At 42.3% G+C, this 16,277-nt stretch overlaps 4 protein-coding genes across 5 annotated transcripts; 2 read left to right on the top strand and 2 right to left on the bottom strand.

Annotated features, from left to right (window-relative positions):
* The first annotated feature begins 54 nt into the window (after positions 1-54).
* On the top strand, positions 55-15,669 carry sbr (nuclear RNA export factor small bristles). 2 transcript variants are annotated; one of them, XM_018014366.2, is made up of 10 exons: positions 55-541; positions 609-763; positions 831-923; positions 10,629-11,150; positions 11,220-11,329; positions 13,212-13,248; positions 13,356-13,585; positions 13,658-13,832; positions 13,911-14,392; positions 14,478-15,669. In XM_018014366.2, the coding sequence occupies exons 1-10, from the start codon at positions 421-423 to the stop codon at positions 14,575-14,577; spliced, it is 2,025 nt and encodes a 674-aa protein (XP_017869855.1). In that variant the 5' UTR covers positions 55-420; the 3' UTR covers positions 14,578-15,669. The 2 variants fall into 2 exon arrangements, with proteins under 2 accessions (XP_017869855.1, XP_017869853.1); XM_018014364.2 differs by having other exon boundaries at positions 13,655-13,832.
* Positions 1,991-4,318, top strand: LOC108618379 (putative sodium-dependent multivitamin transporter). The gene has a single exon (XM_018014369.2). The coding sequence runs from the start codon at positions 2,359-2,361 to the stop codon at positions 4,189-4,191; it is 1,833 nt and encodes a 610-aa protein (XP_017869858.1). The 5' UTR covers positions 1,991-2,358; the 3' UTR covers positions 4,192-4,318.
* On the bottom strand, positions 4,174-5,159 carry LOC149267928 (uncharacterized). The gene has a single exon (XM_089476021.1). The coding sequence runs from the start codon at positions 4,771-4,773 to the stop codon at positions 4,369-4,371; it is 405 nt and encodes a 134-aa protein (XP_089332147.1). The 5' UTR covers positions 4,774-5,159; the 3' UTR covers positions 4,174-4,368.
* On the bottom strand, positions 6,988-7,657 carry LOC108618406 (uncharacterized). Its single transcript, XM_018014404.2, has 2 exons — positions 7,413-7,657; positions 6,988-7,313 (listed from the first exon to the last, which is right to left on the bottom strand). Exons 1-2 carry the CDS (start codon positions 7,479-7,481, stop codon positions 7,128-7,130), a joined length of 255 nt encoding a protein of 84 aa, XP_017869893.1. The 5' UTR covers positions 7,482-7,657; the 3' UTR covers positions 6,988-7,127.
* Positions 15,670-16,277: the final 608 nt, after the last annotated feature.

Genomic DNA, 16,277 nt, shown 5'->3' with positions numbered 1-16,277 from the left:
TAAATTTGAGCACAATCTAGTGCTGTAAAATAGCAGTACGCCATTGTCATGACATCTGTCATTCACACAAATACAAATACATATTTTGAGAGTTTCATAAAATTGCGTTGCAAATTCGCGCTCTTTAATTTTATTTATTTTTGTCGTGCAATATTAATTGCTAGCAACGGCCCGCGTACGTATGGAACGGACTCTCTTTTTTGTTGTGTTTATCGTGCTGTGAGCATTGCATATTTGCACATATCGACGGACAATCGAAGTAGCTAATACAATAACAAAAGCAAGAACAGCAACAACAGTTGCAACGTGTGTGCACGCAAAAAAAAGGCCTTGTTTATTATTTTTAAGACTGGTAGTATTCGCTCCACACCCCCCAATATCTTGTGTGTCCGTGTGGGAGTGTGAGCGTGAGTGTGCGAAATGCCTAAGCGCGGCGGTGGCGGCGGCAGTCAACGTTATAACAACAATGCTGGCAATGGAAACGGCAGCGGGGGCGGCGGCAGTGGTGGATCACGTTTTTCTGCTTTGAAAGATTATGATGGTAAGTTGTTCATGTGCTTAATTCCTGATCGATTCTTATCAAACAGAATTCTGCGTTCCATTCGCAGATGATGATCATCAGCGTCGCAAGGATCGCAACAAGCGCCGCGTCAGCTTCAAGACATCACAGTTTCCACACAAAAGTGATGTGAAACTACGCTTACAGGATGTCCGTCGCTGGGACGAGGACGATGATATGAGCGAAATGACAACCACTATCAAGGTATACCGCATTTGCATCATATTACATAGAATATTTCGAGTATAAATTCGAATTAATTTGCTTGCAGGATCGCCCAAGCTCGCGTCGTCGCGGCTCACCAATTCCACGTGGTAAATTTGGCAAACTAGTGCCCAATGGTGCTGGCTGGTATCAAGTGACCGTAAGTAACATAAAATATATATATCATAACTTATATATGTATATATAGTCAATTCCATTCAATAAGCTTGATTTAGTTTGTGCTGACGCATTTGGTAAATTATAACCATGAGATTATATTAAGCAATAGAAGTATATATACTAAAGATCATGTTATATTGATTGGCCAAAAGTCTGTCGTTCATTTATAATGATTACTCTTTTTCGATTGTATATCCCAGTCGATTGTAAATCTGTTATGAAATATGGGGTAAAGAAAGCAATGTCTGTTGGCTGATTGGTTGAAAATTTAGCACTGGTTAGTTTTACCTGCTTATCGCATAAATCGCGAGTTTATTGTCGTCATCTGCTCGGTCGGTCGCCTGCCTATAAAGATATACAGCAGCAGTCGTTGTGATAAACGGCGAGACTTTGGCATTAATATTAATAAAACTTTAAATCACAAACACACAAATCGCTTATCAAGCAGTTACTTACATTCGCCTACAGTCATGCGATCTTAATATCAATTAAGTACAAAACTTGTTTTCTAAGTACTATGCACGGCTCGTTTCTATTTCGATTAAGCATTATCAGTTTATTGGCAACAATAAAGCTGTTGGCTGTTTTGAACTAAACTCCAGCTAGACATGGTATTTCCTAGAAATAGCTGTGCTAACTGAAATAACTTTAGTTTATTTCACGATGAGGCCTTGTTAATTCACTTACATTGTCATATAGCAAAAAATGAATGTAATAATTGCACTCTAACTACAGTGCAGCTCATATGATTAGACTCACTTTTGATATGAGTGGTCCACTTCATATTAGATTCTCTTGTACACATATGCGAATGCCTGCGTGTGTGTGTGTGTCGGTTAGTTTAATTATTTAACAGCCCCCTTATAGTCCTCATGCTGATCGCAGTGCGTTTCGGTCACAGCGTGCGCTCCCAAGTGCTGGCAATGAACATTGTCGCCAGCTAATCTGCTATCTCTCTGCCAATGGAGGCAATAAAAACTCGTCAGGGCAGCGCTGTTTCCTTTTAGCCGCTGAAGCGCCGAGCTTTCGGTTGGCGTTTGTATAGAGTAGTTGGGTCATTTCATTGACGGCCGGCAATCGTTGAAGTCGCGCGCAGCCAACTATACCGAAACAAGCCGAATCTCAAGAGTAAATTGGACTCGCGCCTGCTCCACATATGTATTTCGCATTGTCGGGTATTATCGCTGGCGCTTATCTGAAAGCAAATATTGGTTGTCTTTCGATTAAGGGGCAAGGAAACTAAGCGTCTGTGCGTACGTACTACTACGAATTCCATCAGATCTGCACTGGGCAGATCTCACGGCCTAGGTGCGCGCGTGCGCTCTCTCTCGCTCGCGATCGCTCCGTAACTGGGTTGCCATCTTATCAGAAGAAAAGACAAAAAGAGAGAGAGAGAGAGAGTAAAGAGCTGTGCAATGAGTACGCTGGAAGCTTGGGACTATGCCATCCTGGCCGTGGTCCTCATCATATCTATAGGCATCGGTGTTTATTATCGGTATGTGGACAACAAACAGAGCAATACCACGGCGTTTTTTCTGGCTGATCGTTCCATGGGCGTAACACCAGTGGCGTTCAGCTTGATGGCCAGCTTCATGTCGGCGGTCACAATACTTGGCGTCTCCATGGAGATCTATCAGTATGGCACCATGTTCGTCATCATCAATATCTCGTATGTGCTGTCAACGCCCGTTGCCGCCTATCTAATACTGCCAGTATTTTATCGCTTGAAAACGGCCAGCGTCTATGAATATCTGGAGCTGCGCTTTGGCTATGCCACCCGTTTGGTGGCCTCGGTGACCTTCTCGCTCCAGATGATACTCTATATGGGCATTGTGGTCTATGCACCCGCCCTGGCGCTGGAGGCAGTCACCGGCCTCAATCAGATCTTCTCCGTGCTGATTGTGGGTATCGTCTGCACCATTTATGCCACAATGGGTGGCATGAAGGCGGTGCTCATAACGGACATATACCAGTCGATCCTGATGTTTGTCTCTGTCTTCAGTGTGATCATCTACACGGGCATCAAGGCCGGTAGCTTTGATGTCGTTTGGAAAGCAGCGCAGGAGTCCGGCCGCATTGACTTCACCAACTTTAGCGTAGATCCCACAACTCGACACTCCTGGTTCACACAGGTGCTCGGCGGCAGCGCAACCTACCTGAGCCTATACGGCGTGAATCAAGCGCAAGTGCAACGGCTGCTGGCCGTGCGCAATCTGCGATCAGCGCGCTCCGCTCTCTGGTGGTGTTTGCCCATCTTGTGCCTGCTAAGCCTCAGCACTTGCTTCTCGGGTCTGTGCATCTATTGGTACTACCGCAACTGTGATCCGCTGTTGGCTGGGCGCGTCAGCTCGCGGGACCAGATCATGCCGCTATTTGTGGTGGACACCATGGGTAGCTATACTGGACTGGCGGGTCTCTTTGTGTCCGGCATATTCTGTGCCAGCCTGTCGACGATCAGCACAGCGATCAGTTCGCTGGCTGCTGTCACGCTAGAGGATTACCTAAAGCCACTGATGCGCAGCTGTAGGAAACGCACGCTCACGGATCATCAGACCATGTGGTACTCCAAGCTGTTGTCGGCCTTCTTTGGCGCCCTCTGCATTGGCATGGCCTTCCTGGCCGGCTCCATTGGTGGCCTGCTGCAGGCGGCTCTTTCCATTTTTGGCATCATTGGCGGCCCCCTGCTGGGGCTGTTCACGTTGGGCATGTACGTGACGTCGGCCAATCAGAAAGGCGCCATTGGCGGCCTGCTACTGTCGCTAGCCGTTTCCTTTTGGATTGGCTTCGGTCAGCCAAAGCCGCCCATACCCAGCCTGGAGATGTCCATTGCCGGCTGCCCGGCTGATCGCAGCTATGCCGCCGACATATTCCTCCTGCAAACCGACACTGCACACTTCAGAGAGAGTCCTGAGCCCGAGCCCGAATCCTCGTACTTCTATCTCTACCGCATTAGCTACATGTGGTATGCACCCATTGGCTTCGTCATTTCCCTGTTTGGCGGCTGGCTGCTCTCGTACTGCATGGCCGCCTTTAAGTGGGACAACAATCGTCGCATCTACCACGACGCCGATTGCACGCTGATCAAGCACGATCTCTTTGTGCCGCCCATAGCCAAGCACCTGCAGCGTCGCCAAATGCCACGCCTAGTCGTGACCAGCACCACCAGCAGCGGCAGCGGCAGTGGCAGCAACAGGAGCAGCTACAGCCACAAGGAGTCCAAAAGCGAAAAGTCACACACACAAATCTAATTTATTGAACTCTTCAAGTCTTCTCTTTCGTTAGTTTTTTTTTTTTTTTATTAAGTGCAGCGCGTTTTACATTCGATTATGGAAAAAGCAGCTTAGTAATAATAAACAAAGATTAAAAAAAAAAAAATTATATAACTGATCCCGGCAGAAGCTTAGCCTCTGCTCTCACCCTTTTCTCTAGCTGGGAATCGGCTGGGCTGTGGCTGCCTCACGATTGTTGCCGGCCTCGTAGTAGTTGCGTCCCTGGGCCATGTGCCACAGGGCGAGTAGGCGTGTCAGCTCCTTGTAGCTAAGCGTATTCAAGGGCTTCTGCTCGGACGTGTTTACGCCCGCTGCGCGCAGCTGCTCGACGATGGTGTCGTAGACGTTGCTCTTGATTGGCTCCGGTTCCTCGTTCGTCTGTTGTTTCGGCGCTATTTTCAAGATGTGCGGCAGTTCCTGTGCGTGTGCTTGGCCTGGCTGGCCCTGCTCCATGGAGTCCAGCGAGACGAGCTCCTCCTCGTTGGCCATGGGCAGAGCTGTGCAGCTGGTGGCAGCCAACAGTGCCAGCAGGCCGATGGCCAGGCAAACGCAGTGCTTCATGCTCGCTCTTTCAGCTTTGGCTTAGCTAATTAATTAATTGATTGAATTGTACTTTAGATATGTTGTGGATCCGTCGCTGGGTCGCCTGGCTGCCTGCCTGTCGGAGGGTCGCGTTTGCACTGACAATACACAGAGAACTTAACTTTGCTGCCGTCTGCCGATCGTGGAATCATGAACGGACACGGAACCTAACAGTCGGCGGGGGCGATGGTGCGTTCCAATTTCTGTTTTCTATCAGTGGCCCCGCTCTCTTTCTCGCTCGCTCTTCCTCTCTGTTTATTTGTCTCTCTTCCCCTGCTACCCCATTCACAATCGACGATCCCCAGCGAGTAGTCATTGAGTTGGTTCCTCGTTTGACTTTAGGGTCGTTCTTGTTGATGTTCAAATTGTTTTTATCTATACATGTACTTGTACATAGCCACACTCACACTCACACTCACATAGATGTACATACATATGCATATCGTTCCCTTGTTTTGCATTTTCTTTAATTCGTTTTTTTGCGTCGTTTGGTTTGGTTTGGTTTTATTGGATTGTCTGATTTATTAATACTTATTTCTCTTTCTATATGTTATGATACATATATATGTGTATACATGTATATACATATATTGTATATATCATATAATGCACACAAATAGATGGGCTGGCAATTTTTCTGCCATCATCTAGTCTCGCTATTCCTCTCGCTTTCCGTCTGTCTCTCTTATACTCTCATACATTTATGTGAACATGTGTAATATATATATATTTTGTGTACAATCTTATCTTTAGTGAACTTCATTTTTTTTAAGTTAACGCAGAACATTTGTTTAGAATTGAAAGCTTTTATGTTGCATGCTTTTGGGCTGAGCTTTTAAATCGCACTTTCATTCGGGACAGCTGTTTTTTGACTAGGTGGCAACGTTGTCAACGGTTTTGGCAATTTAAACTGAAATTCAATTAGCACATAATTAAAATACAGTCAGAGCACTAAAATGCAACTTGAATAATTTATTTGCATTAATTATATTTTATTGTATAAGATGATTCTATTATTATTAGAAACTCTTGCTGCCAATTGCATTTTTATTGATAAGATATGTATATAGTATATATGTATGTATATATAACTAAGTTTTCTTTTGATTGATTGCTAAAGCAGGAAGTGCGCTCTCCATTCTATAATTATTTCTGAGCACATACAAATCTATGAATTTATAAAGAAAACAACAATTCCAATTACTGTTTTACTATTTGCATACTAACTGACAGCACATGCTTTACATCTCGCAGAGGCTAATTAATAATTGAATAAATAAAATATATACTATACATTTGTGTATATATTTGTGTGTGTGTGTGTGTGTAGATTTATGCACACGGTCTAAAGATAGCATTGGAATATTTTGTTTTGCTAGATTACTTTCTTATGGAGTGCAAAAGCAAGTGCATTTATGCGAGACCGCACGTGCCAGCCGACAGGTGGCGTCTTAGTCATCACATATACATAAGTATATGTATTGTAGATTAAATATTTTATGTGGTTGTTTTGAAATTGCTTTACATTTTCGCTCCAGGCCAAAGAAATTGCGCGAAAATTCCCGTTGCAAGAAACTGAGTCATAAGAAATCAAAACTTTTAGCACCGCTGTGTATGTGTTTCCTGCTCTCTCACTCTCTCTCTCTCTCTCTATCCTTGTCCCACTTACACTCCCACTCTCACTCTCACTTGGCCTCCGTTTTGTGCGCTCTTAAAGTTTTCTTCTCTGTGCATCAGCAGCCGCAGCAGTCTCTGATGTCATCGCCTAGCAATGCGCGAATGCGTGTGCAGCTCAGCTGCGGTAGGCGGGGCGGGCTGGGGCGTGGGGTGGCGTGGCGCGGTAACGGTTCTTATCGCGCCGGTAAAATTTACGTCTCTCTCTCTCTCTCATTTCTAACCATTATTTATGGATTTGGTTTTTATTTCGTTGATATCGTAGCCGGACGAATTGAAAGATGCCGCGCAGACAGTCTAACGATTTATCACTTGCATCTAAACGGTACTTTTTGTTGTGTCTCATTTTCCTTAGCTGTCAGCAATAAGACGAATTATTAATTATAAAACACATTTATATATACACACACAGACACAGACACACACACACGCATGCACGCACTCTCGACTCTCTTCCTCTTGCCGTGCAAACACACATGTCACAAATGTTTCATGAGCAACGAAACAAATAAATGTATATACAGTAAATATATATGTATGTATATATACGTTATTATTATTGCTTATTTAACAAAAATTATGGACTCAAGTAAAAAACAAAAAAAAAAAAGGCTAAGCAAATTGATATTTGGTTAAGGTTTTTGGAATGTTTGCTGCAGCTATTGCTTGACATCAGGATCAACAGCATTGGCTGCTGTTGTTGTTGTTGTTGTTCCTGTGAGTTGTTCTTGTTGTTTCCCTGTTGTTGTTGTTGTTGCTGCTGCTGCTGTTGGGCGCGTTAACGTAAAGACACCTGTGCTGCCCACATCATCCATGGGCTGTGCTATGATAGTCGATGTGGTGCTCTATATATATACATATAAATATATATACAGATGTTGAAAATGTTTAAATACATTTCTCATTTTATTTCTTTCTTTTTTTTCTGTCTGTAAATAACTTACGCCATTTTTGGTCTCTTCGGGACTCCATGAGCGCTTATCATCCAAATCCTTAGAGCAGCAGCTGCCCATTTTGTTGTTGTGTTTGAGTGGGTAGTTGGGTGGCTGGGTGGTTGAGCTGATGGCTGAGTTGAGTGGCTCGTTTGGCTGCTGTTGTTGCTTTAACCTCGCACGGTGTTTAACGAATGGCTCTGCGTTTGCCGGTGCGCGCTTGTTAGCCAGCCCAATCGGCTTGCCGAAGCAGAGTTTCACTCGCCAGTAGCCGTTGGCGTCGCTGCCGCAGCTGGCGTCGCCAACGCCATCACCGTCGGCGTCGGCGTCATCATTCATATCAATTCTATAAATTCATGTGTGTCTCAGCGCGCTCATATTCCTCATTGTTTATGTGTACAAAAAGAGGAATTTATATATACTAGACCAGCCCAGCCCCAGCCCATAAGCCCAAAAAAATAAAACCCATATGACTGATCAGACAAGCAGCCCGAGCAGCCCAACCATCCCATCATCCTCTCACTCTCTCCCACTCTCTCTCTCTCTCTCTCTCTCTCTCTCTCTCTCTCTCTCTCTCTCTCTGTCTCTCTCTCACTCTCACTCTCAATGTCAATCTCAATCCCAATCTCAGTCGCAGCTCCAGCGCATTCATTACCTTTAGACGACGACGACGACGACTCATGGTCTCGGCTATTCGAATAGTTAAGCTGATCAGATCTTCAAGTGTTATCAGCTGGCATTTGTTAAATGTTGACAAATACATATTTAACCATAACAAAAATGATCACATTGTCTAATTAAATTCGACAACAACAACAACAAAAGCAACAGCAGCAAGAGACTGACTAAGGCAGCAACTGAGGCGCTTTAGCATTTGGCTCTTTATCAATTAGCTCTGCTTGGCAATAGCAGCTAGACCCCAATAAGCTCGTTGATTGGAAAAGTTTAAGGACTTTAAGTCAGCCAGGCCAAATTTGGGCCAGGCCCCAATGGCTGGCCTAATGAGTAGTAAACATAATAAGCGAACACTAATGCTACATAATAAATATATTTATCGCATTAATGCGCAGTAAAATCAAAATCAAAATGAAATTGAGTGCGTAATGGGGTAATGGGCGTAGTGAGCTCACAGTGACTTATTTGATTACTATATACCCTGTAATTTGAGAACGGAAGGGTGGAGATCAGCAAGAATAATTAGGAAAATATATTGAAAAAAAACGTATATTATAGGAAATAATAGCAAGAAACGAGAGTTATAATAAAACGATCATTTCTAATGCTGATAATATAAAATAAATATATAATATATGCAATATTCAGATAAACTATAATGTCGATACTTACTATCTATAGTTGAAAATGGGGAAAAATATTTTGTTGATATATGAAAGATTGGCCTAAACAAGAAAATATATGTATAGTTATACTTGAGAATATATAATGCGAGTATGTACATAATGTGAAATGAATTTATTTATACATATATAAACAAATTACCATACAATGGAAAATGGAAAGGAATGGAGTGTAATAATTTGTATAATTGCAGGGTATTTCATAGTTGATCACTCTCTGCTTATTTTGTTGTTGTCTTTTTATCTATGATCACAACGAACTCATAGCTAGATACAATTGCGTGCAAATGTGTGTTTATGATATATAGTATATCAAAACTACTTCCAAGTAAAATTGGAACTATCTAAAAAAAAAAAAAACACCAACCTGCCCCAATTACTAAGCGTAAATATATGAAAGTATATATACCAAGTAAAGGTAGATAGATGTCTAAAAATATACACATATGCATATATGCATATATATGTGATGTATCTGCGTGTGCGTCATAATTATAATCAGAATGCTCATAATTAAATCATAGACACTTGAAGATAAGCGCACCCAAAAGTAATTAAAATACAAAGAGGCCCCAGGTCCGCGGGTCCCAGGCGAGTCACCATAGTCTAAATCGGAATTTGGCATTGGTATGCAAATATTGAGTAATTGGGAGTGTAGCACGTAATGAGCAACGTTACACACACACACACACACACACACACACATGCACACATTTACATTCATAATAAATAAAAAACAACAATAGCAGTAAAAGTAAAATAACAATAACGAAAAACCATGAAGAGACGATAAACGAGGCAAGTGAAATAGTTCCCATTGGCTTGTTCCAGTTTTGCAGTTATCGATAATTGAAAGTATATGTGTAAATATACATACATGCATATGTGTATGTATATCTATTTACACCCACTCACTCCAAGATTTCTGTTTGTTTATTTTGAATTAGATCACTTATACAGCATTCTTAATATAGACATATATTATACATCAATAATATAGATTGTACTTGATAGTGCGAGCGGCGATTGATGAGTGACTGATTGAGTAACCGACTGATTATGTGATTGGGCTAATGAATCGATTGATCGATTGACTACTTAGACTGATTGACCTGGCTTGACAAATAGACTAGCTGATTGAGAGACCGATTGAATATGAATAACATTGACTGACTAGTTGGCTGATTGATGAATTGATTGACAAATAGGCTGATTGACTGATTATGGAATGAACACTTGCTGATTGATTGATTGATTGACTGATTTCTTGATTAACTCACCAACTGATTGAGCAAATATTGTGTGATTAATTGATAGACAGGTTAATTGAATCTGACCGAACATTGACTGATTAGCTGATTGACTGATGTAGTGACTGAATGACTAGTTGGCGGTTATTGACTGTGATTAACTGATGTAGTGACTGAATGACTAGTTGGCAGTTAGTTGATTGACTGATAGAATAGCTCAGTAACTGCCTCCTGCAATGGCTGATTGACTGTCTGTCTGCTTGACCTACTATGGGCTGATTGACTGAAAATGCGATTTATTGACCTGCTTAGATATCTAGTAACGATTAAGTTCCCTTATTGATAGACATATTAATTATCTAACAATTTGATTGACTGACAGAATAGCAAAGCTCTAACTGGCAGAGTGACAGACTACATAATTGACTATTGACTGATTGAGGGAAGTGATTGAAGGCCAATTGAAGTCAAGTGAGAAACTCAATTGATTTAAAGCTCGCTTGTAATCTAATCTATAGACTAATTAACTAATTATTATTAAGCAGAGATAAGTCATAATCAATTTGCGTTTATGTGAGGCTCCAACAAAATAAATATTCATTTCCCTTTCTGTTTTGCAGATACAAAATGGCCAGATCTATGAGAAGGAGACGCTGCTGCGTGCTCTACTGGCTGCTATGTCGCCGCATGCTTTCATCCCACAATATTGGCGTACGGAGCGCCACTGCGTCATCTTCTTCACGGATGACTTTGAGGTGGCTGAGCGCATACAGCAGCTGGGAAGGCACGCACAATTGCCGGATGGCTTTCGACTGATGCCACGCGTGCGCAGCGGCATCCCCTTGGTTACCATTGACGAGGACTTCAAGGCCAAAATGAAGGCAGTGATGGCCAAGCGCTACAATTTACAGACCAAGGCACTGGATCTGTCCCGTTTCCATGCCGATCAAGATCTGAAGCCGTTCTTTTGTCCACTGTTCCGGGTGAATGTGATGAGCGCAGCACTGGACATCATTTGCGATAATATACCCGATCTGGAGGCAATCAATCTCAATGATAACAATATGTCCACCATGGAATCGTTCAAGGGCGCCGACAAGCGCTTGCCGCATCTCAAGATCCTTTATCTAGGCGACAACAATGTACAGATGATAATTTCTTAAACAACTTGTCGACTTCGACTCTACAAATATCATTTCTTCTGGTTGCAGCTACCATCGTTGGCTCATCTTTTGGTCTTTCGCAATTTGCCGATTATTGAGCTGGTCTTGCGCAATAATCCATGCCGTTTGCGCTACAAGGATCCGCAGCAATTTGTCAGGTATACTATGCTTTGAGTAATTTATTCTGCTTTCGAAATGGGACGCAGCCAGCGAATCATCAACGTTGCGAAACACGGACAGCGGCTAGAGGTCTTTGTCTATCTGCAAAAGCCTCGCCAGCAGTGTTCTTAATCCTTGTTTCTCTTCTCTCTCTCTCTTTCCCGCTCTCTTACCTTTGACTCTGCTGATTTGCTGAGCTCGCACTGCCGCAAAGCCATTTGGATTTGCCACATGGCACTCGCAGATTTAATTGTCCCTTTAGTAAGCAAATGCATTTGGGGGCATTGGAGCATTGAATAGAGCAACGAAAGTGGAGCCGAGCTTTTGGCAGTTAGCAGAAAAAAAAAATACAATGCAAAAAAAAAAATAAATAAAAAAAAAAAATAAAAAAATATTTAAAAAAAAAAAAAAAAAAAAAAAAAAGCCCAGTGAAAAAAGAACGACACATGCGTAATGTATAATATTGAACAGAAACACCGTCTACGCTATACTAACTGACATTTTGACGATATGGCAACACCGTACGCCAGACTTAGCCTCACACTGACACACGGACCTCGAACCGTGCATTGCGCTTCCACTATGCAGGCAGGCATGCTGCTGCGTAACGGGCCGCCTTGCGCTGGCATTGCGTTTGCCAGACAAGGACAACACGTCGTATGCCCCGAACAAGGCAACCCACATGAGCGCATACACGCACGCCCGCACGCACGCACACGTTGCACTCACACGGACACATGCACGCGCGCGCGAGTTCGCGCACGCTCGCTCCCGGCCGGCTCCATTGTGGGCCGTTGTGGCCGCCAATGTTAGTTTACGAATTGAGCTGCGCTGCTGTGTTGCTGTTGTTGTTGTTGCAGTTGCAGTTGCTGTTGCGTTAGCGTCGGCGTCAATGTTGTCGTTGGCTTCATCCTAAGGCACGGTGCGCGCGCCCAGCGGACAGCTAAAAAGCAAAACACTGACGATCAGACATGCACACACACACACTCTCACACACGCTCATCACGACTCCATTACCACGATCCATGCAGCTGAGAACACGACCTACCACCCACCCCCTACCCCAAGAGCTGGCGATGGCGACCGTACATAAAGCCCATCGACTGCGTTTCAGTGCAAGCCTTTCCACTCTGTAGTGATTGGCGGTGGGGGCGTGCCTAGTCTGCGGATGCAATGCTTAGTTGACAGCAAGAGACATACACACAGACACAGAGTCACACTCTCTCTCTCACACGCACACACTTATACAAACGCGCGCAATGTGGACAGTGGGCTGCGCGCTGAACTTTGGCGCGCAGCCTTTGGGTATTTGAAAAAATTTTGAAAAAAAAAAAATGAAAAAATATATAAGTATAAAAAATAAAAATAAAAAAAAATGGAAAAAAAAGTAAAAACAAAAAAACGGCCTAAAAGTTTGGCTCTGCTTCAATATTAAATTATTGCTAAAAACTCCAGGCCTTTTGCGCATTAGGGTTTTTTTTATAACCAGCGCCAATTAAAGCCAATTGCAATTGCTTCAAAGTTTTCTATATGCAATTCGAATTGCTTTATTATGCAAGCGAAACAGGTGCCAAAATGCATTTCGAAATGGCAAGGCGACAGTGGGGCAAGTAATTATGCATACACATGTGCATGTGTATGTAAATTGCCATTGAATTGCATTGATATTTTGTATATATATGTATTATTGTTTAACTAATTCATTCATTCGACATATATATACCTGTGTGTGTGTGCGTGTGTGCGTATGTATGCCGCATCTATACATTTGCGTGTACGTATGCATGCACACTGCACACCACTAATACAAAAACAACAACAACAACAACAACAACATCAAACAAAAATCGGATGCAATTCCAACTGCAAAACTATTTACAGTGAAGTACGACGTAAATTCCCTAAAATCCTGAAACTGGTAAGTGAAGCGAATCATGAGAATGCTGAGTGCATTCATTCATTAATTATGCATTACTAATGATGATGATGATGATGATACCACCGATGCTAATCATTATGATTTAGGATGGGGAAACGCTGCCGCCGCAGGTCCATTTCGATTTGAACGAATCGTCGGTGCTGCCACCGGCCAAGGCATCCTTTTTATGCGACAGCGCTGGCGCCGATGTGGTGCGCCAATTCCTGGATCAATACTTTAGCATTTTCGATTCGGATAATCGCCAGCCGCTGCTGGATGCGTATCACGAGCATGCAATGCTCTCGATATCGATGCCCTCCGTCAGCCAGTCGGGCAGGTAAGTCCGCTATAGCTCTCCTGACCTGACCTGACCCTCCTAAACTCATTGTTTGTCTCGCTGATCTAGTAGACTGAATAACTTCTGGAAATTCAATCGCAATCTACGACGCCTAAACAGCGAACGTGAAGATTTACGCATACGCCTTTTGAAGAGCGGACGGCTTGCCTGTGTGTCCACACTGGACGAATGGCCACGTACACTGCACGAACGTCGCACTTTCACGGTCGACCTGACCATATACAATGTGAGTCGCAGCAGTAGCAACAGCAGCAGCAGCAGCCACAGTCGGAAATTGTGCTAATCGAATCTCTCTTCTCTGCAGCCCCAAATGATGTTATTCACGGTGACCGGACTGTTCAAGGAGCTAACTGGCGATACGAGCGCTGGGACGCCCAGCAACATGCAGGCCTACGAGCTGCGCCACTTTATGCGCACCTTTGTGGTGGTGCCACAGAACTCGGGCTTTTGCATTCGCAACGAGACGATCTTCCTAAACAGTGCCACTTGCGAGCAGACACGCGAATTCAAGCGCACACAGCATCAGCCAGCGCCAGGCGCCGACATGGCCGTTGGCCTAACACCGATCGGGGCAGCAGCCGTGGCCGAGGGATCAATACAGAATCGTTTGCAACCGAGCCAGGCAGTGCCTGGCGCTCCTGTTGCCCTGCTGGCAACACCGTCTCCATCGAATCCAACTGCCGTGCCCGCTGGCGGCAATGCGGCTGCCCTCAACGATGCCACCAAAATGCAAATGGTGCAAGCGATGAGTGCACAGAGTCAAATGAATCTGGACTGGAGTCGCAAGTGCGTAGCCAGGGCAGCAATATAGCCATACCACACCTGTATACGATATATATTCCAAATTCACATTTATTGTTATGCATTTCAGATGCTTAGAGGAGACGAATTGGGACTTCAACCATGCCGCCTTTGTGTTCGAGAAACTGTTCAAGGAAAACAAAATTCCGCCCGAGGCTTTCGTCAAATAAGTAGCCCAAGAGAATACACACGCACACGCACGTATACACCTCCCCCAAAACACCAGCCAATACAACACACCCACGCACATATATGCAGTTTGAATAGCAATAAGAATATCCACATCATTTTAAGGATAAGCCTGCCTATAATACCACACAAGATTTGGGCATGTTCAAGAAAAGCCCTCACACAATAACACACAAGATTAAATTAGGGCATTTTCTGTTTGTTAATCATTTCTCTTTTTTTTTATATATATATATTTCTGTGTAATTTACATTTTAAGCTGATATACAGGAATTCTAGCAAAGTTTTTGAATGCTTGTGAATTCTATTATATCACATGGAATTGTTTGATTGTTTCCAATTTGTTAATCTTTCCTAAATTACACGAATTGTTCAAGTGTATTTAGAACATTTACGAAAACTTTTCGAGAATTGCTAAAAATGAGAAGATATCAACACACATATATATACACATATACATAAAATATAATTCTTATAAAAATAAACTTAGCTGCATTGAAAAAAAAAAGAATAATAATAATAATAATAATAATAATAATAAGGAAATGAGAGCAACAATTTTCTTAGGTCCTTGTAAAAAGTTATAGAAAAATTTTTATTTATCGACCTTGATCATGCAACAAAAAAGAAGAAGAAAAGAGCGAAAGCTATAATTTTTGATTTCGTTTTTTGCAAAACTTTTTTTTTTTAACTAGAAATTTTGTAAGTACCGAAACACAATATATATAAGCTGGTAGCATTAATACACCATAATATCTATACAAATATATATATATATATATATATGTATATGTATGTTTATATATATATATGTATATGTCTATATATAAAAGTCTCTTGAATTAAATGGCAAACCAGAGAAAATGTACTAGCTTGTAAGCGTAAAACTTTAGTCTAAATCATTCTTAATTATAAATCGTCTAAGAAATAAATATACATGTTTATGTAAAGAACAACATAGTTTTATTAATTTAAACTAAAATTATGGCTAAAAGTGTCCATTCTACATATATTAAAAAAAAAAAAAATTATATAATTAAAAAATAAATTAGCTAAAAGCTTAAGATAAATAATGAATTTTACCAGATTTCAATGTGTTGTTTGAGATTATGGGGTCACTCTAATTCCCCCTTCTATTTAAAATCCCAAATGCAAATTAGATCCCAATTACCCCTTCAATTTCAACTTTGAATCAATCAATTTTGAATATAGTGTATAGCATCTGGTCCACTCCAGTTTTCTCCTTCAATTCTAAATATTGTTCCCCCTCTTAGATAAATTCCATCAGTTTTGAAGGTCCACTCTAATTTTTTCAAGCTATTTTCCCCTTACAATGGCTTTTGCAGTTGTCCAATCAAAAGTTTCGTTAAATAACAAACTGAAATAAAAGTTTAGCCGGGACACCCACCAGCTGGGTGTTGCGAGCTTTATATCACTTGTTATACAAATGAGCCGACTGCAGCCGCTAGATGGCGACACACTGTCAAAGACGAAAAAGACAAAGAGACAAAAAGTTTATAAGATATTTGAAAAGCGTAAGCCGTACGTGATCAAAGTTGTACTTAGGCGCCCTATCGCACACACACACACATACTCTCAGACCTATGAATGGACATAACTGATTTGTCCAGACTAAACAATAGGACAAAAGGAACAAAGAGCTTTTCTAGTTTCTAACGCG

The sequence above is a fragment of the Drosophila arizonae genome, chromosome X (assembly GCF_054131065.1).
Source record: "Drosophila arizonae isolate 15081-1271.41 chromosome X, UAZ_ARI_1.0, whole genome shotgun sequence".
Lineage (NCBI taxonomy): Eukaryota > Metazoa > Arthropoda > Insecta > Diptera > Drosophilidae > Drosophila > Drosophila arizonae.
The sequence above is the reverse complement of the archived record's forward strand: the minus strand, read 5'-3'. Positions and strand labels throughout refer to the sequence as shown.

Coding starts and splice junctions, on each gene's coding strand:
- sbr (XM_018014364.2), top strand. CDS start 421: ATGCCTAAGCGCGGCGGTGGCGGCGGCAGTCAACGTTATAACAACAAT. Junction 924..10,628: donor CTGGCTGGTATCAAGTGACC/GTAAGTAACATA, acceptor TCTGTTTTGCAG/ATACAAAATGGCCAGATCTA. Junction 14,393..14,477: donor AATCTGGACTGGAGTCGCAA/GTGCGTAGCCAG, acceptor TATGCATTTCAG/ATGCTTAGAGGAGACGAATT.
- LOC108618379 (XM_018014369.2), top strand. CDS start 2,359: ATGAGTACGCTGGAAGCTTGGGACTATGCCATCCTGGCCGTGGTCCTC.
- LOC149267928 (XM_089476021.1), bottom strand. CDS start 4,773: ATGAAGCACTGCGTTTGCCTGGCCATCGGCCTGCTGGCACTGTTGGCT.
- LOC108618406 (XM_018014404.2), bottom strand. CDS start 7,481: ATGGGCAGCTGCTGCTCTAAGGATTTGGATGATAAGCGCTCATGGAGT. Junction 7,314..7,412: donor CCGAAGAGACCAAAAATGGC/GTAAGTTATTTA, acceptor GTATATATATAG/AGCACCACATCGACTATCAT.